Source organism: Lemur catta, chromosome 5 (genome assembly GCF_020740605.2).
Source record: "Lemur catta isolate mLemCat1 chromosome 5, mLemCat1.pri, whole genome shotgun sequence".
Lineage (NCBI taxonomy): Eukaryota > Metazoa > Chordata > Mammalia > Primates > Lemuridae > Lemur > Lemur catta.
Window position 1 is genome coordinate 73,152,983 of NC_059132.1, and position 25,369 is coordinate 73,178,351.

Below are 25,369 nucleotides of genomic sequence, written 5' to 3' on the forward strand. Positions count from 1 at the left end.
GTAGATGGCAAAAAGAATGCCTTTCAATTGTCTCTAAATACTTTTAATGTTTTAATATCATTCATATTTATTATTAATTTCCTAAAAGTTAGGAAATCAGAAGCAACGAGTCTCTTGTATAACTCTGAGTCTCCATCCTGCATCTTTCTATTTCAGAGCTTATGAGGTCAGTGGAAAAACAGAAAAACATAAAGAAGAAAAGACCATGTCCAAGACATTTGTCATTCAGATACGTAATTCTATTCATTTGCTAATTTTAATAATTCTGTTTAGGTTCTTTCTGAAAGAGTGTGGGCAAGCAAAAGAAAATTCTTGACAAGAAATGACAAAAAAATATAGCAATCTAGATCAGGAAGAAACTAAGAAAAGCAGAAGTAGTTGCAAAATTTTCTGTGTGATGGTCTCTCAAGAGGTTACTCCAAACTTATTCCCTCATTTAGAAATTCCACAATAAGAGTCTGTTTTTTATGCATAAAGAATAGTATGTTTCAAGTTCCAAAGCTGCAAAAATCAAATTATTTTGTGATACCAAAATCAATAAAAAAAATCTGAAAAAAATCTTATTTCCACTTTTCTTATAAATTGTTATGGATGCCAGTCTTAAATTCTTCCAAGTAATTTTGTGTGCATTGGTAAAAAAGTAGTAACATGTTTGTTACTATCATATGTACAGTCGATCCTCTGTATCTGCAGGTTCCACATCCATAGATTCAACTAACTATGGATTGAAAGTATTAAAGAATAATAATAAATAGCAATACAACAATAAAAAATTTAAAGTACAGCGTAACAACTATTTATACACCATTTAAACTGTATTAGGTATTATAAATAATCTGGAGATGATTTAAAATATATGTAAGGATGTATATAAGTTATATGCAAACACTACATCATTTTATATAAGGGACTTGGATCATCGGCAGATTTGGGTATCTACAGGGGTCCTGGAAACAAAATCCTGCAGATACCAAGGAATGACTGTATACTTGAAATCATTAAAATATAAAATAGAAGGTTTTATAAACACTGTTGATCAAAAAACCGTTTGGTAAATTGTCATCACTGTAGGCAAAGGAATAAACACAGTACGAAGTCATTTTTCCTGATAGGTTTCTCCAGGGCTTTCTAGCTACACAGTCATTTTAAAGCATTATTATAATTCCTTCCTTCCTTCATTTTATAAATAAAGGATAAGATTTGTGATTGGGAGACCAAAGAACATGTAAACTCACACATACATGCACACACCCCATACACTCATACATGTACTTTCAGACATTTATACATACACACATATCCAGTCACAAACACACACAAACCCTCTCACACACAAAACTCACACACATATACACATTTTAACCCCTTCCAGACTGGTGATGGGACAATCCACTGAAACCGTAAATATATGTGCTTGACATGAATATCATAAAATCTTGTTGAGTTTAATTAAAACCTATTTTCAAATTTAAATAATTCAAAATTAGACCTTAATATTTTTTCCTAAGGGAATACATACTATATATTATATAGTACTATATAAATAATACCACATATTATAGGAATATTATATGTTATATGGTAACTATAAAGATGTTACAAAAACTGATTTTACATGAGACTTCTAATTTCTAATATTCAATAATTTCAATAATCTAATAATTTAAATTTTAATACTTCTAACAATCAAGATTCATAAACTGTTGGCAGAATGACGATAGAACCTGGTTAAGCAGTATTGTAGAATATCTATACACTCAAAGAGAAAATCATTTCATATTTTTCCTTATTTTGCTCTATCAAGAAAAGTATGGGCATGTATTATAAGCAAGCACAAGAAAGATATTTACTAAAGATATGATACTATAATTGTTACAGTGTATGTTTAAAGTTGATATCCTTGGATCAAATTCAAGGAATGTTTGGCCTGTTCTCACATAAGATATTCAGTTTATGGAAGATAATGCAACTGAATTTGTCAGGGCTGTCTGAGCAGAGACTACATACACTACACACATAGGACATACTTTTCTTTCTAATCTCACAAACTTTAATCACGTTCTGGAATTAATGCCACTGATATCTTAGATCATGCTTCCATTCACCCTGAAGTGAATATTGGGAATATGTTTAAAAAATAGATCCAAGCTACAGACTTAATATATGCTTTTTGAGATAAGAACTTTGAGAAATGGATTGCAATTTTTAATTCAAATATAAACTCTAAGATCAGCATTTCACAGCTGTCTGGTGAAGCACATGCAAAGCTGCCTAGTAAAATGGCTCTGACCTCAACAGAGCTTGTAATGGGATTTTCAGGAGAACAAGTGTTCTCCTTATCCACTTGATAAAATCTTCACTGCCCTCTCACATCCCCCAACTCCAACATCCTCAGCCTCATGACTATAAACTGCTGAAGCTGTCCCCCCAACAAGCCTACCATTAGAAAAGATTGCCCATATTCTCTAAGCGACCTTCAGAACCATTCTCATTCTCTTCTTACTGCTTACCTCAATTGCCATAGACCTGTAATCTTTCATCCTTCTTTGAATTACCCCCCAAACTCTTCACTGTGCCCTAAGAAACCCAAGACCTTCCCTCTACTAAATTGATATTCTCACTCTGTTCTGTACATGTTCCCCACATCTTCTTGTTCTAACAACCTCTTTTCCTAATGAGACAGCTGTTTCAGCAGCTCTCTCAAGGGTTTAGCTATTCTTTTCTCCCACCTGTCACATACTTTAGGGCTTCAGGTAAAGTCGGTTTCTTCCCTGATCCTCATTACACTTCCCAACCATTTCTTGCCTATCTGAAAAAAGAAAATGGGCTTTTATTTTTTCACAGCAAAAAATCTTTTCACTTTCACATTCTCCTAGATAATGATTAATTTGCCCTTCTCTTTGCTCCTCAAAACTCCAATACTTCCAGTTCCAATTCATCCTCAAGTGAAGACCTCACATCCAACTTCATTGAAAAACATGTAAGCAATCCCATCACCTACTCTACCAAGCCAACTGCATCTGTGCCCATGCCCCTGCCTTCTTCCTGGGACAAAGGAGGAGCTGTCCTTGCTCCTATCTAAGGCATTGCTCCTTCTTGATTGAAATATGAGTAATATATATCATACTCCTCTGATTTCCACCCTAGCTGTTCATTTTTACTTCCTTTGCTAGATACTCCTCTTCTTGCCCTCCAAATGTTAGAAATCCCCAGGGCTCAGTTCTTGGGTATTTTTCCCCAATAACATTAATTCTCTAGATGATCATACCTAAGTCTCTGTAAATAAAACCTATACCTGTGATGTCCAGTACGGTGCCCACTCACCTAATGTATTAATAGCTACTGAGCACCTGAAATGTGGCTAGTCCAATTTGAGGGGTGTTGTAAGTAAAATAACTGTCAGATTTTAAAGAATTGGTATGAAAAAAATGTAAAATATCTCAATAATTTTTATACTGACTATTGAAATAACACTTTGGATATATTAGGTCAATTAAATATATTATTGAAATTAATTTTACCTGTTCATACTTTTTTAATGTGGCCACTGGAAAATTTTCAATTATGACATTTGTGGCTCATATTGTATTTCTCTTGGACATTATTGACCTAGCTATACATTAATGGCTCCAACCTTTCCCTTGAGTCCACACTTACATAATCAACTACCTATTTGACATTTCAATTTGTATGTCTAATAGGTTCCTCAAACTTATTGTGTCCAAATCCCAACTCTTGGTTTCTGCCCATTCAAAACTGCATCTCTCCCTGTCCCCCATCTCATAAGGCAGCAATTGTCATTTTCCAGTTCATCAGGATTAAAGCTTAAGAGTCATCTTTGACTCTCTTTCTCTCATACCCCACACCAATCTTTCAGCAAGTACTAACAATTCTGTCATCAAAATATTTTTATGGGAGTATTTTAAAAAGTGATCTTAGGGATGAAAGAGGGGGAAATAAAACAAGCAAGAAGGAAGAGCTAATGTAAAAATCCTTTTTGAGTTGACTGTCACTGTAAGACACCGGTTGCTTAACTGTCAGGGACCTTCTCACAAGCTTTACAGAATATTACTGAGACCTTTCTGCTCAAGGAAAGAAAGAAGGAAACATTTCAACATGTGCTCTCATCCCCCCTTCCTTGCTGCTTGTGTGTCAATGCTGAACCAGGTCCTGTGGTTGTCTCAAGCCAGGAAGAAGTCAAAGAAGTCTGGAGCAAGAACTAGTCACCATAGCAATGGCTGGAATGGCCACAATAAGAGGTGAAGCCAAGGGGATTTCAAGTAGTCTATGAAAAGTGTTTGACACAATGGCCTACATGCAGTGGTGTGCTGAAGCCCGCGCACACCTGCTCAAGAAAGCTAATTTTGGCATCCCTTCCCAACTCCTGCAATCAGTGATGTCACATTGGTAGTTTGAAATATTTACACCTTAGTAAAATAAGGTCTCAGCAAAAGCTACAGACAAGGGCTTCCTCCCTGTCCCCACCAGAGCCAGTTGTTATACATGTATTACCACAGCACTGACTACACAGTTCTGTCTTTACACAGTCTCAGCTCACACCCTTCCAGTTCATTCTCACAACTGCAGGACATTAACTCTTTTTTCACTTCTTTGAAAGCTCTTCTGTGTGTCCTCTACCTTGGGTCATCACAAATGGTTCTACCATTGCCTCAAACTCCCCACGCCTTGTCTGAGTAATCCGTACTCATCTTCATATCTTAGCTCAAACGTCATTTCCTCTAGGAAGCCTTTGCTGACCCCTAGTTCAGGTGCAATTCATCTGTTATATACTCTCAATCTATATTATGTGATTATTTAATTGATATATGTTTTCCTCAGCTAGGCTACAAGTTCCATGAGAGCATAATTCATGTCCATTTTTTCTCAACGTTTTTCAATCAACACATACTAAAAGCACTATTACCACTCTCTCATGAGTGAAATTGTGATTGTTTTAAGAATATTGAAAAGAGTTCTCATACTTGAAAATGTGAGGACCCACACTGGGAACACAAGATATATTTACATGTGTGCATCCCTTCCAGCTATAATCCATTGAACCAAATCTGTCAGGTAGCCCCACCTAATTACTAGGGATATGAGAACCATATTTTAGTCAAGTACTGAGGACAAAAAGGATTTCAGCTTGATGGGCATCCATCCAGTTTCTACCACAGTTTCTATCCAGTTTCTATCCAGTATGCCCTTTTGAACACAAATATCCATTCATTCTTGTTCCCTGACAGAACACACCTTTCCTCTCCCTAAAGGAGACAACCTAAAGTTGCACCCAGGCACTGCATCCAGCTCAGAGTCCAGGACCTCCGGCTGATGTGCGGTCTTCTCCATCAGGCCTGCTATGGCTCCTTATGGCCCAGTAATGTGTGGACCAAATACAAAAAGGATCTCCACCTTCCCCCCGAAGCATATAACATATAGTAATAGAGCCAGTATAGGATAACCTCACTCAAAACTCCATTAGTGAAAGGGAAGAAGACAAGACACGTCACAGTCGCTAGTCCAAAGAACTTATAGAATTCTCCTGGGAAGTCACTGAGAAGGCCCCCTAACCTGGAGGTGGGGAAGTTCTTTGAATAAACAATGATTGTTCTGGTAGGCACTCCCTTCTTCATGTTTTTGGTGGCCCCTGGATCTACCCTCTGGGAGTTTTTTACTTGCTGCTTAGCCACTTCTTCCTATTATTATCCCCCTTGGAGGCTATAAAACTTGCATAGTCCACTTGCTGATAAAGCCAGATTATTTTACTTTTTGAGTATTCAACTAAATCAAAGATCATGGTTTCTTTGGTAATGAAATTTTCTAAAAAATTTGGTAGATTTTTTTTCTCTTTTTACTTCCAATTAATTCTATGTGACAATAACCACATTCAAAGTCCTTTTTTTCTATATATTAGCAGTTCTAAAATCTCCTTTGTGCCTTTGTTTCCTTACCTCTGGATTTAGTCTCTCAATGGTGACTGCCTTGAGGTTATCTGAGATAAGGGGCCGGGCTGTGAAAGGTATACCCTTAATGTGCTTTTTGCTGCAATGCTAAGTCTTAGTGGATATTTGCTCAAAATGAAGGGCCCAAATATATACTATTTATCTATGCCCTTTCATTTCTGATTGGAAACTAGCCAGAACTTTTCTTAGTTTATCTCTTTTTTATAATAATTTCCCAAAGGCAGTCAGAAACCACCAAAATATTTTAATAATGCTGTTTCCCAACACCTTCACCTAGATGTACAATGCTCAGTAGGTACATGGCCTAGATTCCAACTTATTGCAGGTGGTGGTTTTACCATTATATAGGATGCATCTCCAACAGCTCTTCTCTGTGTCTTATGGTCTACCTTATTGTTGACTAAGTCTAGATAACTTTACCTAATATCTGTAAAATCTCTCTCCTCAGTTCTATTCCAGTGCTACTGCCTTAATTTAAGTCACCCTTGCTCATGTGAATTACTGTCTTCTTACTGGTCTCTATGCCTCCAAAATTAATAACACCCTATCTCTGCAGCCAGTAAACATCCTAAACTATAAATTTGACCACTTCAACTTTTCTTTAAAATATTTGGATGGTTCCCCTAACTTTTAGGTTAACATTCAAGATTCTTCAGTCTAGCCTATTATCTCTAATCATTCCCCAAACCCCATGTTCCAGTCAGGTAAAATCATTTTAGTTCCTTGAAAAATACCATAATCATTTTCTCAGATATCCATTTTCAGGTAGAGACTAGGCCCTCTGACTAGACAGCATTTTCCCTCATTCTTGAACTAACGCTTATTCATCCTTCAAAATTTACTGAAGACTTAACATTTCCTGGGAATCTGTCATCCCTGACTCCTAAATCTGAATTAAATATCCTCCTACTGATTTTAAAGCAGTAGAGTTTGTTTCTATTACAGTATAAGTCATACTATATTGTAACTGTTTACTTGACCTCCTTCATGCCACTGCATACAAATAACATATATCAAATTTGAACTTCTTGAGGGCAAGTGGCATATCTTAGGTCTCTCTGTACCTCACATATAAAATCAGGAGTGCTGGGTGAACAAATGTATGAACCCCACCACCTCAGTATGGTTGTAACCCCCTACATCTATCTTCAACCTTTGCCTACTTCTCTCTTAAGTGCCAGATCTCACTTTCCAACTTCCTAATGGCTAACTTCACATGCATGTCTACTTAACAGGTCTAAAGTGAATTCATTACTTTCTCCTCATCCCTTTCCCCACCTGCCCCAAATCTGCTTCTCTCCTGCTATGGTTTGAATGTTTGTATCTCTCCCAAATTCATGTTGGAATCTAAGATCCAATATGCTAGTATTAACAGGCAGGAACTTTGGGGAAGTGATTAAGTCATGAGGGCTCTACCCTTGTAAATGGGATTAATGCCCTTATAAAAGAGGCTTCAGAAAGCTGTCTGGTCCTTTTTCCCTTCCATCCCTTCCACCATGTGAAGATAGAGCTTCTGTCCCCTCCAGAGGACACAACATTCAAGGCACCATCTTGGAAGCACACACTGGACCCTCACCAAACACTGAACCTGCAGGTACTCTGATGTGAACTTCCCAGCCTCCATAATTGTGAGCAATAAATTTATTCTGTTTATAAATTACTTAGGTATTTTATTGCAGCAGCAAGAACAGATTAAAACACCCCTTAAATCTCTGTGTTAATTTAATGATGTTTGACTAGTTTTCCAGGCTAGAAACCTCAACATCTTGATTTCCATTACACAATCAGTTGATTTTTCAAAAATGTTAATTCCCCCTAAAGTAATCTTCTAATTGTGAATTTACCAAAATGTTTTAAAAGGAACACTAGTTTCAAAGACATTAATTGGCATAATGAGAAAAAAATTGGGGCTCTTTGGTCAAACGAATCGGAGATAGCAAGGTTAAAAACGGCAAACAGATTTTTTTCTGCAGTATTTCCCAGAGCTTTAAGTATGTTTATGATCAATATGGAATCTCCACGAAAGAAATATAAATTTTTTTCAAACTTATCTGACCAAAGCACCCTTTGTCAAGGTGACTGAATCACTCAGGGCTAGTGTTCTGAAGAGCACGCTTTAAGAAATGCTGATGTAACACCCTCCTCCACACTTTATGCTTCCATACTGCCCTAGTTTAAGACCTTCCATCTCTTCCCTGGACAGCCTCCTCACTTATCTCTGACACCATTATCTCTGAAGCCTCTCCTGCCAGTTTTATTTTTTTGACAGAATGATCTGGTCATACCTTACCTCTTCCCTATCAACAGCTTTAAAATCACCACTGGTGGGGGTGGGGAGCAAGGGCAATACACATAACCTAAACTTTTGTACCCCCATAATATGCCGAAATAAAAAAAATAAAAAATAAATAAATAAAATAAAATCACCACTGGCTTTTCACCATACATAGGTTCAAATCTCATGCCTATGATTACATTTCCTTCAAAATCTAGCCCCATCCATCCTCCCAATTTCATCTCCTACCATATCTCTCCTTTCCATAAATATATCATGTTCTTTCATTCTGCAATGCTTTAATACACTTTGTTCCCACTGCTCAAAATGGCCTCTCCTGTTTCTACCCTACATCTAAACAAACTTCTCCTTAACACCCATTTCTAACACGATCTCTTCTGAAATATTTTCATTCTAACACTTTGGTTGGTTACTCCTCTATGTTTCCATAATGCTTTGCACTTAACTCTGTTACAGTAATTGTCACATTGTATGATAAGAAATTACCCTGTGTTTATCCCTACCATTACTCTCTGAGCCTTTTAATTTTTTTTTCTCCAGCTCTTAACACAGTGTCTGGCACAGAGCAGGTACTTTTTGTTGAATAGAAACAATACGAATGAGTGAATGAATAAATAAACATCTTCAGAAATAACATGAGAGGAAAAAATTAAGATGCGTCTGTGAAAGCTATACTAGAAATGTATTTTCAGAAGTCATCTATTCAAGCCATTAGTCTCAAGAAAGCAGTATCACTTTGCTTAAATAGACCACTAGTTTCCACCTTACCAAGTTCCTGATAGAGAATAAATCTTTACTACAATTTGAAGGGAAAACTCTATAGCTCCCAAAAATCTTTTTAGGGTTTTAGGGAAACACACTCATAAATAGGTTGCCCACCCTACCTCCCCTGCTCAACAACAGAATTCAGGACTATAAACCCATCACTCCTTTAGTAACTGTGAAGTAAACAGTCTCTGAGGATTTGTACTCCAAAGAATATCACTGCTGGAAGACATGACTAACCAATTTTATTCCTCTAAATTTCTCTTTCCCATTAGAATGTTCTCTTCTCAGTTTCTGGTGGGCCCCAGAGATTAGTGACTCTATTAATCATGCATCCTTACATTTCATTGTTAAAATTTAAAGTTCAGGGTACTGTCAGAGCCAAAAAAATTCCATTATAAGCACATAAGAAGCAAACAGTTTTGCCTGTTGGTTGCTAGATTTCTTCACCCAAAACTTACCTTTTATAATTTGCTCTATACGGTCATATTTTTCGTTTATACTAAAAAGGTATGGCTCCTTGAAAGAAGTTCTTTGTGAGGGCTCCACAAAATGGCCACCTTTAGAAAGCTCCTTGGGAAAATAAATACTTTTGAGTGCTGCCCGATGTTGTTGGACCACATCAAGTGTTTCCTTTTTTTTAATCTCCAAAGGTATGTACTTGACAGATTTTGGTTTTTGGTGTTTATTTCTAAAAACATTTACAGAAGGACCTGGAATTTTATTCTATGAATAAAACAAAAATAAATTTTAAGAAAATTTTAGTATTCATTATCTAAGTTATATAATAAATTTTATTAATAAAATTATATCTCCACTGAATACACTTTACAAAGTACTTTACTGTATACATTTACTCTAAAGCACATGATAACACTCACATAAATCAGATGTTTTTCTATATAGTTTTCCAAAAGCCCTTCACAAGCATGAGGATCATATTCTACTTCAAAAGAAGTGTAAATTTTAAAATAGTAACTTTCTCCTCAAATGTGATATTTTTAAATACAGGTTTAAAGTCCATTTTAAAATATGAGTTTTCAAATAGACACAAGACAATTTAATTATTTTCAACCATTTTCAAGAACCTTCCAATGTCCATAAAATGCTAACAACCCCAAACCTCTTTCTTTATTGAAATAACTACATATACATGGAGGTAGACTCTCAAGAAAAGCATATTGATGATAGGATATATATCTTATATCCTTTCAATCACATAATTGATTCTTAATTTTGACCACCTTGAACAACAGAAAAATAATACGCCTCCAGGTCTTTGACAAGTAATTATTCAAACAATTATGATTGTCCTATAGATACAACTATAGCTCTCCATTCCGCTCCCCTAAAAAAAGGTCTAAAACAATTCAAGTTGCTGCCAATTCAAACTGTTGCCAACTCAAGATGTCTATAAGGAGGGTTTAATATGCTAGTATTATGCTTTGCCATGCAAGCTAAGATGGAATATTAGGCTGTTATCGTAAGATAAAACTGTAAAACAGGTCGAGTTTCTAAGGCATATCTATCTAACTCTGAAGACCGTGAAGTTTTCTTCCCATATGCTTACTAGTGAAATTAATATAATTGAAAATCACTTTAAATTCATTAAAGAAAAAGATTAAACAATGTTAACAATGTCAATATAAGATTAAAACTACCTATGGGCAGTCTTGGCATAGAGGACCATTCAAAGAAAAAATAAGTAAAATTAGAATCCTCATCTCCCCCATACAGGAAGCACTGAAAAATATCTAAAATGTTTATTTAAAATTTTGTAGAAACTTTTTTTAAGTATTCAAAAGGGGAATAGGAGCATGTGGCACATAGTAAACCAGCCTAAGGTCCCCTCCTCTCACCTGTCTTCCCAAAGCCCCATTTGTCACTATAGTTGCCCCTTCCCTAAATGTCCTTCCTACCCTGGAGATGCTCTCCTCCAAAAGGTCATCCTGTGCTGACCCTCCTCTGTCTCTGTGCCATCCCTTTCCCTTTCACCTCGTCTTCTTGCCTCTGAAATCTATGCCATTCAACAAATATTTATTGGGCCAGGCATAGTTCTTGTTGCTGGAGATGGAACATTCAAAAAACTCTCTGCCCTTAAGGAGCTATCAGACTGGCTAACAGACAGTTCTAATGTAAAAGTGATCTGGAAGAAGAGACAGGTGTGTCATGCTAAGGGCATAGAAGGGACATATCTCACAGTCTATTTTCTAGTTTAGCTTTGTCTAAATAGTATTTAAAGGGATATTTGTTATAATTAATCAAAAGAAAACATTAAAAATACTATTAAATGTACAAATTAAACATATAATATGCATAACTAAAAAATCTGATTTTTAAGTGCCATCTGAAATCAATTTTTATAACATAATGAGGATTTCATTTTCTCTTCTATTCAGAACCTATCACATACCAGGGTAGGAAATCCTTTGGAATAATAATTGTAGGATACAAAAATAGTTATTACTTGTCTGAAAAACATGTTAGATAAATGCAAAGTATTCACCTCATTTGTTTTCTTATAATGTTGTGCAATGAGAGTTTTTGCTTCTTGAAAAAAGTTTTGCTTGGTGATCTCTACTATAGGACCTAAAATAGAAACAGAGAAACATTTTAATTTTTTTAAAGTAGTTAATGTACTTTCTCAACATACCTACGGATGGGTAACATTATAATGATAACTCCTATCTCATTTCTAATTTTCTAAGTTTCTTCATTTCTTTTAACCAGGGCTATATACAGAATTCTAGAGCATGTAGACTACACCATTCTCATTTAGTCTTGCCTCAGATTTCCCCCTTATATATTACCTTTATTATTAGCTGATCCTGAGTGCATAACTGTTTCTTGGCTTCCTCTTATTAAACTGGATTTCACAAAATTTAAATATATTACATATTCAAATTAGTGTTTCAGTCTGGCCAGTGGGTTCCCTGTTTCTATAACGCTATCTCCTTTAGTACTCTTAGGATCAAGGCTTTTTCTCCCTCCTCTTCATCCACTCAAAGTTTAAACTAACAAAAACTCCATACAAATCAAAACTATAATGAGATACCACCACATCCACCAGAATGGCTAAAATTAAAAAGACTGATAACATCAAATGTTGGTGAGACTATGGAGCTACTAGAATGCTCAAGTATTGCTGACGGATAATAAATTTGAAAAAAGTATGGCAATTTCTTTTTTTTCCTATGTTTTTATGTTTTAAAAATTTTTATTTTTAATTATGAGTACATAATAGTTGTATTTTTATAGGGTACACATGATGTTTTGAAGTATGAAAATTCCTTATAAAATTAAATATATACCTATTTTCCAACCCAGCAATTCCACTCCTAGGTATTTATCAGAGAGAATTAAAACATATGTTTATAAAAAACTTGTACAAGAATGTTTATAGTTGCTTTATTAATAATAATTCCAAATTGGAAACAGCCCAGATATGTATCAACAAAAGAATGGACAAACTGTGGTTTACTCATAGAATGAAATACTACAGCAGACAATATTAATCTATAGTAGAAAAAAAAACCGAATAGTGATTCTTCTGTCAGGGATTATCATGGATTGACTGAGAAGAAACATTAAAGAAATTTCTGGGCTGATAGTAATGTTCTATATCTTAATAGGAATTTGGATTACACAGGCATATGTAATTATTATAACTCAATGAATGTGCACCTACAATTTCTACATTTTATTATATACGTATTTTATATCAAAAAGAAAGACTATAAATAAATACTGAATTCTAATTAATGATATGCATGTTGGTTGAAGGACAGATATGTGACAAATCAAGCACAGTAAAATATTAATGGTAAGAACTGGGTGACAGGTGTACATGTGTTGATTTAAAATTCTTTCAAGTTTTTTTTATGTTTGAAAATTTCGTAATAAAGTATTGAGGGCAAAACTCTCTCTTCATTCCTACACAAAATATCTCCTTGCTTTTCACCAGGTAAACTCACAGGTATGCCCGAGTCATATAAATTTCCCAATTCAAAGCCATAAGAGCCATGTCCTCACGTGGAAAAGACAATAGTTCCTAAATTAAAACTGTCTGTTTCATCAAATTTCAAGTAAACTCTAATTCTGCTTTTGAAGCAGCCTCTAGCTAGAGCACTTACTTCCTGGAGGAAAGGCAGCGAGCTTTTCCTAGGTGTGGCTTCACAACTTGCCCTCTTTTTCCTCTTCTCATGACAATTCTTTCTCCTTTAATTACCTTACTCTGACTAGTCAAATCTCCCTTACAATTGCTTTAGTTACAATTACTTATCATTACAATATTGTCATGTGTCATGCATATGACAAGCAACATATTATAATAATTAAAATATGATATAGTTAAGTCACTGGTTTTGTTGAAAATGTAGCTCTGTAAAACCCATCACATCTTCATTTCAGATAAAACCTTAGAGATTATCTAAGTCTTTATTTACAGGTGAAGCTCTGAGACGCAAAGGGCCCGAGGGCCTTCCGAAGTCACAGCTGTGCTGCAGGCCCATGCAGGCACTGCTCTCCTGAGTTGCTCGCTGCTTTTTCTACACATCTGCTGCTTTTCTTCATGCCATGTACTCCCTATGAGCACTGGAGACTCCTCTGAGGTTTGGCTGGTCACCCTGGTGAAATACTCACATTTCACTAACGCTTGCATTTTGAGCCAGCACTTTTGCACCCTTGTTGTCATTTAATGTGCTGATGCAGCTGTTCTCATGTTTCGCTTTGTAACTAAAAATTAGCCTTTGACAGAGAAGTCTAATTCCCAAGGTGGCATTTTCTTCCTAGCTGGGCTTTTTGTTGATCAGCAAGCTGGATTTCCCCTGTCCACAACTGCCACCTGTCACCTGTGAACAGTGGAGAAGTTAATGTGCACTCTGTCAACCCTAATGACCTTCTTGGGACCAGCAAGCAGATTCTGAATCATGGAGGTACTGCCATGGCACACCCACACAGTCAGACCATGAGATTCTTGAACGGAACGTGGCCTGGGATTGTTCATAAAGGAACAGATAAAGGCAGCCAAGGCCAAAATGCAACAATTTCACACAGATCCTAAAATGGCTCCAATGAAGTCATAGGGACACACTTCAAATTGGCAGTTCTGAGCCATTGTTGTCCCTCAAGGTGCTGAGACAACTACTCTGATGTTCTCCCATAACTAAAAATTAGCCTTTGAACAAAAGAGTTTAATTTTCAAGGTAGCACAAAGTAACTCATACCTCAATGCTTTAGAAAAGGGGATCTAGAGTCATTTATTTTTATAATTTCCAAGGATATGTATCTATTCAACAAATGAGTCTAAAACTTACAAGAAATTAAACAACTCTGATATTAACGATCTATCCAATTAATATCCTTTGAGGCTTCTGTTTCTTTCTTGATAACAGGGTATAAATATAAGCATGGAGCTTTTACACATTCAAGTGCACACCATAACTTGAATTATTAAGAGAAAGTTGCCAGGGTCTGCCCATTCTTTATGAAGAAACTTATACTTAAGGCATTTCTTATTTGTAAATACATATCCATGCATATAGAATGATTTTTAAGAGCTGTCATTCCTGAGTCACACCATTTTGTGCTTGAACTGAGATTTGTTCACAAACCTTATTATCTTAAGCCTTTGTTTTCCTACTTGTATAAAAGTAATACATGTCACAGAGAGTTGTGAGGATTAACTTATACAAGTTACAAAGCACTTAGCAAAGCTCCTGGCACACAGTAAGCTTTCAATAAATGTGAGCAATTATTATTGTTGGCATTACAGTATTACTATGTTGGGATAAACTTTTCCCCAACAGTATTTATATCATTAATTTCATTAATCAATCCTCATTTCTTCAACAGCACAAAGATAAACAACTTTCTAATTTAGTTTGAATGAATTGTATTATAGTTCTTTTTATTCAAAATTAATTAATTAATATGTTCACAGATAACAAAATATTTTCATACTTGGGATTCTTCAAGTTACTAAAGCCAAAAGAAGCAGTAGTAAATCATTATGAGCAGCAGTAACAAATTTTTTACAATAAAGTTAATGAAAAGGTTGAAATGGTCATATAAAACTTATCTAATATATGGGTATAAATATCAGTATTTCCATGGGGAAAGTAAATGTGAGTACCCCTAATCCCAAAGGTTTTCACTAGTCTAAAATATTTTCTTACATTTATCTTTTTTTTAAAAAAAAAACCCTCATTCTTCATATATTATCAGTTTAATGCTACTGCTCATGGTTCATAAAACCAGATATCTCTTACTGCTTTAGAGGTTTTGGTTAGTTTCTCTAGCAATCCTCTGAAGAAACAAAAATAAAATCTAGTTAAGAAACTATGACAGGGGATGAGCCATCTCTTGATTATAATCATTGAGCAAGTCTTCTCTGTATCCAAAATGACCCAGAGGCTTACAAACATGTGTTTTTCATAACTATAACAAAAATAAGTGGCTGTACTCAGAGGGTTTCCACCCTTCCCATTAAAATGCTACATTTTTCAGAGAGGTTTCATAAAAATTTACTCAGAAGATTTTCCTGAGCAAAGATGTATGGCCACGTGACTAACGCCCTCCTTACAAATATCATCAGAGTGAACACCTGACAGGTGTTAGAAAAGTCCCACTATAGGCACAATGGGAGTCAGTTCAGCACACATTAAGTACCTACTAAGTGCTAGATGCTGTTTTGGTACTAAATGTGCTGAAATAAATAAGACACTAGCCGTCCCTATCTTCCTGGTGCGTAAGAGTCTAGTGCCAGAAAAAAATTGTAAATAAATGCCATGACAGTCAGTAAGGTGCACACTGTGATAGAGGCCAACATAAACTACCAACATCCCCTTGCCACCAGCTCACTAATGTATGAATTTCTCTTTAAAGAGATAAAGTTTTGCATTGTATTATTCAAGCTAAGATTTAAAGCAGAAATATCCCAAGAGAAATAGCACAGTGAATCACATCCAGGCTAAGGCAGTGGTTTTAAATTTGTGCTTCATTAATTACATGTGCCTTGGGGGCGCTTCCTTCTTTCAATCAGAGCAGCTCAGACCTTATCTGTTTTACATATTTGAGCTCTTCTTAAGGTTTATCTTGCAGTAAATAATTTCTTTCCTAACAATAACGAACACACACCCAACAAGTAAGAAACAAACAAAGGTTTGAATATCAGTGCATCTGTGGAAAGAACCTGCTTTTGAATAGGAGGTTAAAAGGGTTAGAGTGCTAAGAAGTGGGGAGAAGATGCAGAGAAGAGAAGATAGGGGAGGTGGAACTCAGGTCCTTAATTCTAGGGTAAAGAGTTGTGGAAGTTGGGAAGTGAATAGAAACTCTTTGAACAAAAATTGCAGATAAAATAGTTTATATTTAATTCCATCACATGTAAGTGAAGAAAACATAAATTATTACTAATTTCTTCTCAAAAAAAGAGTTAAAGAACCAAGTAAAACCCAAATTTCAAGTAGCATCTGGTTATTATCTCCTAAAACACAATTCAACAATTTTTTCCCAGAACACATTCTGCACGAAAACCCAACTCTTCAGTTCCAAATTAAAGGCATTCTGTTGAATTGTCTCTTATTGGCACACTTTTCCTCACTTCCCCTCACTTTCCCTCTCTCTTAATTCCCTGGTCCTTTTTAGCAATTTATCTTTTCTTTGCAACAATAAACGATTAATTGGCTTCCTACATACTTCAGAGAGATTTTGGGAGTGTACCCCACCTCCAAAATCCTTCTATGTTAATACTTCTCAGACTGAGGTTAAGCTGCTAAGGAGATTTAGGGAAATTCCAAGCTCATAGCATCAAGACTTCAAATATAATTTAATAATTATGGATATGACCTAAAGGCAAAATTAAACTAGAAAACATTCCTACTCCACTTCCTGGATCTTCCTCCCTTTCTGCCCTTTCCATCTTTAGAAATATACTGTGTTATCCAAATAGAAATAGAGTTGAAGTGATTGTCACCAAGCTCTATTGGTAGCCCTGGGCAGCCAGCTGGCTTGTCACCATATATTGTTGGGGGTCGCAAGAGCCAAGGGGAACAGTAATAAACCACAGCTCTACGTGCAGCACTATGCTTCCCAATCATGTGACTTAACCCTAAATTTAGGATTGTTCAAATTGTTGCCAAGTCTAGATTAATTCTAAAAGAAACAGAATGTGTAGTTAATAATAATGTACTGTATTATTGTATACTTGAAATTCGCTAAAGAGTAGATCTTAAGTAGTCTCAGCACACCAAAAAAAAAGGTAACTATGCGAGGTAATGGGTATAATTTCACATTGTGTATGTATATCAAAACATCATGTACATTGTATACTTTAAATATAAACAATAAAGTTGGGAAAAAATATGTTGTGAACTGAATAATTTGTATGTAATTTAAAATTTTCTAGTAGAGATACTAAAAAGTGAAAAATGAAATTAATTTTAATAATATATAATTGTTGTAGAACATTTTATTTAAATAAAATATATCCAAATATTATTTCAACATTAATCAATATTAAAAATCAATGAGGTATTTAATAAATTCTTTTTTTATTCTGTCTTCAAATTCTGCATGTATTTTTTTTGCACTTACACACACTTAAATTCAGATGTTAAATATCTTATCTGAAATACTTGATCTGTATTTAAATTACATAAAATGTCCACTTGAAAAAGTAGATTCTTATGTCTAACCTATTCCAAACATGCTTAAAAGTTTTCCAATGACTAAATTATCAGTTTTTTAAATAAAAATTAAAATTTATTAAAATTAAATATTCAGTTTCTTAGTTTCACTAGCCACGTTTCAAGCACTGAATAGCCACATGTGATTAGTGGTTACCATATTGGACAGCACACTAAGTTAAAAAGATCTCTCAAAAGTTGATTATATTTAAATAAAGGGAGTGGGATAAATCCTTACAAGGTGTGCCAATAAGTGTAGTGCTTTGAGGACTATTAACTGATAGAAAAGATTCGTTAAAATAGTTGGAGTATTATGCATTGTACATCAAGTTGTCAGGTAAAGCACAGATACTCACATTTTGCTTCCTCAGGCATAGCCTCTGCAGAATCCATTATGCGCAGTCAGGCTGATCTTTTTTGAAGGGTGAGCTCAAGTCCTTAAACACAGTTACATTAAGCAATTCAGTGATGATGAATATTTAATTTTAACTATTTCTTTCACTCATAAATAATAGGATGAACGATTAACACTTTTTATATGTCACTCCTCTGATTCTAAAACTTTCAATGCCTTCCACTCCAAAAGACAGTAACAATAGCTGGCATTGGGTAGGGCTCTGTAGTTTATCAAGTGCTTGTATACACACTGCCTTACTGGTTTCAAACAACCTGATAGGAACTATTGCTCCACATTTTACAGATGTGGAAGCTGGAGCTCAGAGAGGTGAAATGACTTGCCAAGGTAAGCAGCTATTTAGTGGCATTTGTAGAACTCAACTCCAGATGTTGGGCTCAAGACCCTATGCAGTACCATTTGATTTTTTACTACTTTCTACTACTTATTTCTTATTTCTTACTTCTTTCAACTAACATCCAATACCTGGCACACAGCTTACACACTCCTGCCTTTGATTTAAGTTTATGCTAGTCTTCTACTCAGAATGCCCTGACTTCTTACCTGTACTTATTTATATCCTACCCTCCCCTAAATCCTAGGTTCAAATGCCACCTCCTTCATGGCCCACCCAGCCTTTAGTGATCTGTTCTTCCCTTAAATATAGTAGTTATGTTTTCCATGCCCCTCCCTTGAAACATGCTGTCTGTATAAGGAGCTAAAAAGACATAGTGATAGACATATTCTCGCTCTCTCTCTACATATATATATATGTATATATATACATATATTTTCCCTGTTAGTACTATGTTAACAATTAGACTCCAAATGCCTTGGAAATAAAAATATACTTTATACCAGTAGTCTTCAATCCTGGATGAATATCAGAATCACCTGAGAAGTTTTAAAACATGTATCAAAGTCTAGAGTGGGGCGTAGGCATCCACATACTTTAGTTTCCCAAAAGACTTAAATGTTCAGTTGGAGGAGTGAAACCCTGCCTTGTGTCTTGACCTTCAGGCCTTCAGAGCTTCATTCCCAGCTCTGTGCATCGTGTTGTGGAGGTACTCAGTGAAATGCTGATTAATGGGTTCAGTGAGCTGAGCTCTTCCTCCTACATTTGACATTATCATCACTTCCAAAGCATTATCCAGAATACATCAAATGTTGCCTCTATAGCCAGGGAGTCAGCCACACTCACACATCTTTATAATTAGAAACAGGAATATTAAATGCTTTGTGGAGCGCCACAAAGCCTCTTGTTCTAAAACTCTGCGTATAATTGTTCAGTTGGCTGACTCAATCAACAAACTAGGAGTGAAGTATTCAAGACCTGTTAAATAATTTGGGAATGATTTGAGTAAATCTGTAGGCCAGCTTTGCCCTATGAAAGTCATGACCCTATGGCCTCATGCTCTTAGATAAAAGACTACAACACTTTTCTTTAACTTCTACCCAGAGGCAGAACAAACTATTACAGTTACAATTTTAAAATAACAAATCTGAAACATCCAAAAATGATTAATTCTCAAATTGTCAGCATTATACCATGGGCAAGAGCACAGAACATGTGCCTTGTCTTCCTAGTTCTGCAAATGAACCAGGATAAATTAAAATACTGTACCTCTCTCAGCAATTAAAAATCAGAACTCATCTCTGGTCTGGTTTAATTACTGTCTTCTTTATATTTAAATATAAGAAGAAAATAAAAGCGTTTTGTGTTCAGTCATTTTCTCATTTTAATCTCCATAGAAATGGACTCTTCTCTGGGGCTGTTGGCTCCTCCACCTTAATTCAGTGTGCCAGGACTGTCAGCCTGCATTAAATTGGCTGGCAAGCAAGACATCCCACTGTCCTTTTAATGCAGAAAACTAGCCAAGCATCCTAAGAGGTGCTGGCATGGTAATGCCCCCGCAAACCTGAGGTGATGAGGGATGACTCTGAGATAGGAGCTGGGGGTAGAGGAAAGCCATGAAGGATGGAATTACTTAGAGACGGGCACACTGACACAAAATATCAGCAAATAGGGTCCCCCTCTCCACTTTAAGCCCCCAGCAGACAGTTATAAGACGCTGAGTCCCTCCTGATGCACTCATCAATTAATAAATGCAGAGCCTGATTTATACAAAGGGTTTGCCTTCTATTTTGGAAGAAAAGTCAAAAATAACGGTCAAATTTTAAATAAAGATGCAAGCAACTGTATGCCAAATGTCAAAAGAGAGTATGAGCTTTGTCAAATAAGTGGTATATACCCATGAGCAACATGAGTTCAGATGAAGATGACATCACTGAGGGCTGAGAAAGTGATATAGAAGAGGGTTCAAGAAGAACTGAGCTACACCTGAAAGGGAGCACACAGTGTGAATCACGGGTTTCAGCACAGGCATCAACCAATCAGAACTGGATGCTGACCAGCACACCCCTGTGGTACTACATATCAGTCCTGAGTGGGCCAGATTGGTTAACGTAAGAGGAACAGAGAAGACAGCAGGTGAAAGAAACAGCACAAGCAAAGGCATGGAGGTGAGAATGCACAGGTGTGGGGGACATACAGTAGTGTGGCTGTCTGATCTGAGCAAAGGATTAGTTAGATTTTATAGTGCTGAAATGGTCAATGAACCGTTGAAAGTTTCTGAACAGGGCACTGACATAACCAGTGGTCTGGAATGCAACTTCTATAAAGGCAACGATTTGGTTTTCCTCCCTGCTATATTCCTCCCTGCTTGAACAGGCCCTGCTACATAGAAGGGGCTCAAAGAACATTTGTAGAATGAGTAATTATGGCAACAGCACGTTGGACAGGGATGCCCTACCTTCTCTCGTAGTCTCCTTTGGCACATTTGTGGAAATTCCTTTCACCCTTTCTCTTCTAGTAGATACAACTTAAGGCTCTCCTAAATTGGATTACAGGAATGCTAAGGATTTCTAATTTCATTTCTATATGGATAAAAAGCCAACAGAAATTGAAACTATTTCCCTACCTTATTTCCTTAGCTTGGCCTTTCTGAAGTAGATGACTGATAAGACTCTATCACATACCAGTCAGGGGATCAGTAGAAAAAAGGAAAGAAAAAAAAAGACTTTATAACAGTAGCCTTTATAATTAAGTATCCTGGTGGCAAAGAACTGCCCTATGGCATTCAGCAGGATGCAGGAAAACAGGCAATGCACCAGGGATCTGGACAGGCAGTTTCAGCAGTTGACATAAGGGTAAATGAGAGCAAATCTTCATTTTCTACCCCAAACTTTCTCCGTTGTCCCTGCACCCCAACCTTCCTAACTTTCAATCACACTTTCACGCTTCCCCATTTCTCTTAGAAATTATACCTATATCTACCTATCTGCTTAAGCCATAAATCTTTGATTTCTCCTATATTTTTGCCTACCACATTCAATACATCAAGTCTTCTAGAATTTAACTTAAAAATGCATCTGTTTCTCCCCCCTTCCCTCTTCTCTCACCTTCATTCCAGGACTGCTCTGCCGAAACAGCTGCCTAAATGCTCTCTCAATTTCTACTCCTTCCCTATTCCAATTCATTCTCCACACAGCATGAATGTTAGATTGTGTCATGTCCCTTCCAAGGCATCTGAATGCACAGAGAATAAAACCTAGCCTCTTGCCCTGGGCTATTCTCTCTCTCTCATGCAACTGAGTAAATACAGATGAAAGGCACAGGACTGGCATTCCACCACTCCACCCAGAACTGAGTCAAGGGGCTTGGTTTGACGTCTTTTCTACTTAGTTTTCTCATTTACAAAATAAAATTATTTGGCAAGAAGACCTCTAAGGCCCCGTCAGTTTCTAAAACTCTATTACTCCACTGCTTTTGTATGCTATGTTAAAAAATAGTTGCCCCCAAAATCCAAGAAATTAATTTTGTGGTCAAGAGTTCCTGTCTCTCTCCTGTCCCTCTCTACCTTCTTCTGTTCTCTGTAATGCTGGAGCAAAATATCAAGAAAAGTACTCTAGACCAGGCCTCTTCTGGTCATGTCCCTATTTGCAACCGTCATCATGTGGCTCTCAAGCCCAGGCCACTAGGACCCCACTCCCAGGTTTTGTACCAGTCAGCATTTCCATTCTCTGATGAGTATAAGCCTCCCTTCACTTTTTCTCTTCCAAGTCAACAAAGACCTTTAGGCCATTTTCTGGATCTGCTACCTGACTGACTTCTCTCTTGCCAAGTCTCCTGGTCCCTCTGACTTCACTAGACCATCAGATCTGCCAGCACCAAACAATAGGAATAAGAAAAGAAAAAGGAGAACAGGTACAAAAATCAAACAGGAAAAGTCCCAACAAGGGCCAACATAACAGGGCCAATATTAGGCATCTAAAATGTGTAAACATATACAGTCGTCCCTCAGTATCTGTGGGGGATTGGTTCCAGGAATCCCTGTGAATACCAAAATCCACAGATACTAAAATTCCTGTTATAAAATGCTGTAGTATTTGCATATAACCTATATTCCCATATACTTTAAATCATCTCTAGATTACTTTTAATACCTAATGCAATGTAAAGCCTATGTAAATAGCTGTTATACTGTATTGTTTAGGGAATAATGACAAGAAAAAAGTCAGTACACACTCAGTACAGACACAATGATCCATTTTTTTTAAATATTTTTGATCCATGTTTGATTGAATCCATAGATGAGGAATCCACAGATACAGAGGGCTGACTGTACTAGATGATAGTAGAATAAGAGAATTATAACTGCGTAATTAAAATTATGAACCAAATTAGTCAGAGGGCCATAAAATGAGTTGGAAAGGAGATACTTTATGAATTTATGATTAATATCAGGTAAGCTGGGATCCCAGGAGCCACGTGCAATGTGGAATAACATTCCTTTCCTGATATAGAAACCTCCCCCTAATTCTCTAATTAACTTGGGTTAATATATTACCCAGAGCCAAGAAGTGGGAAGGAAAAGAATACAAATGAGTCAATAGGATATCCCTCCAGCTAACACAAAGCTCAGAGTCTAGGAGCACTGTGGTGAAAGCAAACTTGGATTTCAGTCTTGATTCTGCCATTGCCAAAGTGATCTGGGCCAAACCACTTAAACTCTCTGAATCCTGCCTCCTTGTCTAGAAGTAAAAGATTTAAAATAGACACAAAATATTAAAAATGGCAGCTTTAGCCTCTTTTTAAAAGAACCCTTTCTCAGAAGTCAATGAGGATAACAGATGAAAGCCTGGATGTTCTGACTGAAGAGGGTCTCAGAGCCTCTCCCTGAACTGACCCGTCAGGGGGAGCACCTACCTTCAACCCCAACACTCCAGGCTCAGAGAAGCACAGTCAATGATCTCACAGGTGCCTCTGGATGTAAGATTTGACTATTTCATAAAAGAGATGTTATGTTCTATTCCCTTGTGGGCATGCATGGACACTGATATTAGTTAAGAGATCTCAAATATTCCCAGTTTTACATGAAATATTCAAATCTTTCAATCACAAAAGAAAGTGGTTCATTTCATTTCAGTTCTCAACTCATTAAAAAGGAGATGCTGAACTGAGAACATTTTCCCATTATACTTTAAAATTCTTTCAACTGCTCTTTTTAGCTATAAAATATACTCATTTTTTCACCTTTTGCCTCTTGAAATGGGTAAAAACAAGTGTTCTGAGCCATATTCAATAAGCTATGGAGTTTTTCTGTGATCTTATTTTAGGGTTTTGATACAGAGATGAATAAAACAGGATTTGGCAATACATGAACATGTACACTGAAGGTCACTAAAAATCTATGATTACCAACAGATGATAGGCTGGGGTTAGTGAGATAAGGATATCATTCCACAGTAGCTAAGTAGAGTAACTTGGGGAAAGAAAGGAAACAATCAATGTCAGATAGAGCCATTTCTGAGTGAAGAGGTCAATACTAGAGGTAACTGAAATACTGCATTTTAGTCCATGTGTCATCCAAAATTATAAACACAAACATACACAATATAAAAAACTTTTACAAATCAATAAAAAAGATAGACAACGTAATACAAAATAGGCAACCAAATGGGAAACAAGCATGTGAAAAGATGCTCATTCATCTTTGAATAATGCTCATTCAAAACTCATTCATCATCTAGGAAATACAAAGTAAAACCACAACTATCACACACCTAATCAAATGGCTTTTAAAAAATACCAAATGTTGATGAAAATATAGAGCTACTGAAATATTCATACACTGCCTGTTGGAGTACCAATTCGTAAGCTTTGGGAAACCATTTGGCATTATCTTAAAAAACTAAATTTATACCTAACTAAGCCAAAAGAATGGCTTCTCATGTGGTCTGAAAGACACATATGAGAATGATCATAGCAGCACTATTTTGTAATAGCTAAAAACCAGAAGCAACCCAAATGTCCACTGACAGAATAGATAAATAATTTTTATTTTATTTATACCACGGAATATTTCATCACAGCAGTGAGAATGAACTGCTATACACAGAGACATACTGATTCTGACACATATAATTTGGAAAGAAGTGAGCATAAAGAGGACATACTCTATGCTTTCATTAACGTAAAGTTCAAAAATAGACAAGACACAGGATAATGGTGACCTTTGGGGAAAGAGTGCAATGTCTGAGATTGGGGTACCAGCAGGGCCTCTGGGGTACTGGTAATGTTTTACTCCTTAATTGTATGTGCTTATACAGATGTGTTCACCTTGTGAATATTCATCGAGCTATACACTCGGGAATTGTGAATTTTTCCAATTATATGTTATATATCAACTAAACTTTACTGAACAATAATGTACACTGTAGTAATTTTTCAAAATAACCTATTAAAACTCTGAAAATACTACCCTAGTCACTACAGATAGTTTCACTTCTCTTCTTATCCTCCCTCAAAAGAAATATGAAGCATAGCACTTCACTAAAAGCCACCAATATCTGTACTGGATTGTAAACCCCACCAGGGCAGGAACTACTTTGTAAAATTTCTTTTATGTCTCCCATAAGACTGAGCACATGGCTAGTCAAGTAAAAAATGCTCCATAAGAAGCTGCAGATTTGAATTCCTGCAAGGAAGTCCTGAAGTATTATAATCTTCGCAGTTTTCTCAGAGTTCCTAATACTTATTTAGTAATTTTACTATTGCTGCAATGCCTGTGTAACTTGTCATGAATTTTTGCAATATGACTAAAGGCCTTTGCTTGTTTAATTTTATTCATCTACTTATCTTTATAGGAAGGCCATAATTATCCAAATGAGAAAAGGAGCTAAGTACTTTGGTCCAAAGTGAGTG

The 25,369-nt window shown here is 36.2% G+C and overlaps 1 protein-coding gene across 1 annotated transcript in view; it reads right to left on the reverse strand.

Annotated features, from left to right (window-relative positions):
• Positions 1-18,101, reverse strand: part of IQCM (IQ motif containing M) — a 299,506-nt gene extending 281,405 nt beyond the window's left edge. Inside the window, exons 1-3 of the mRNA XM_045552628.1 lie at positions 18,065-18,101; positions 11,531-11,613; positions 9,486-9,750 (exon numbers count right to left, since the gene is read on the reverse strand). Coding sequence (XP_045408584.1) covers positions 9,486-9,750; positions 11,531-11,613; positions 18,065-18,101 — 385 coding nt within the window. The remainder of the gene's footprint in view (positions 1-9,485; positions 9,751-11,530; positions 11,614-18,064) is intronic.
• Positions 18,102-25,369: the final 7,268 nt, after the last annotated feature.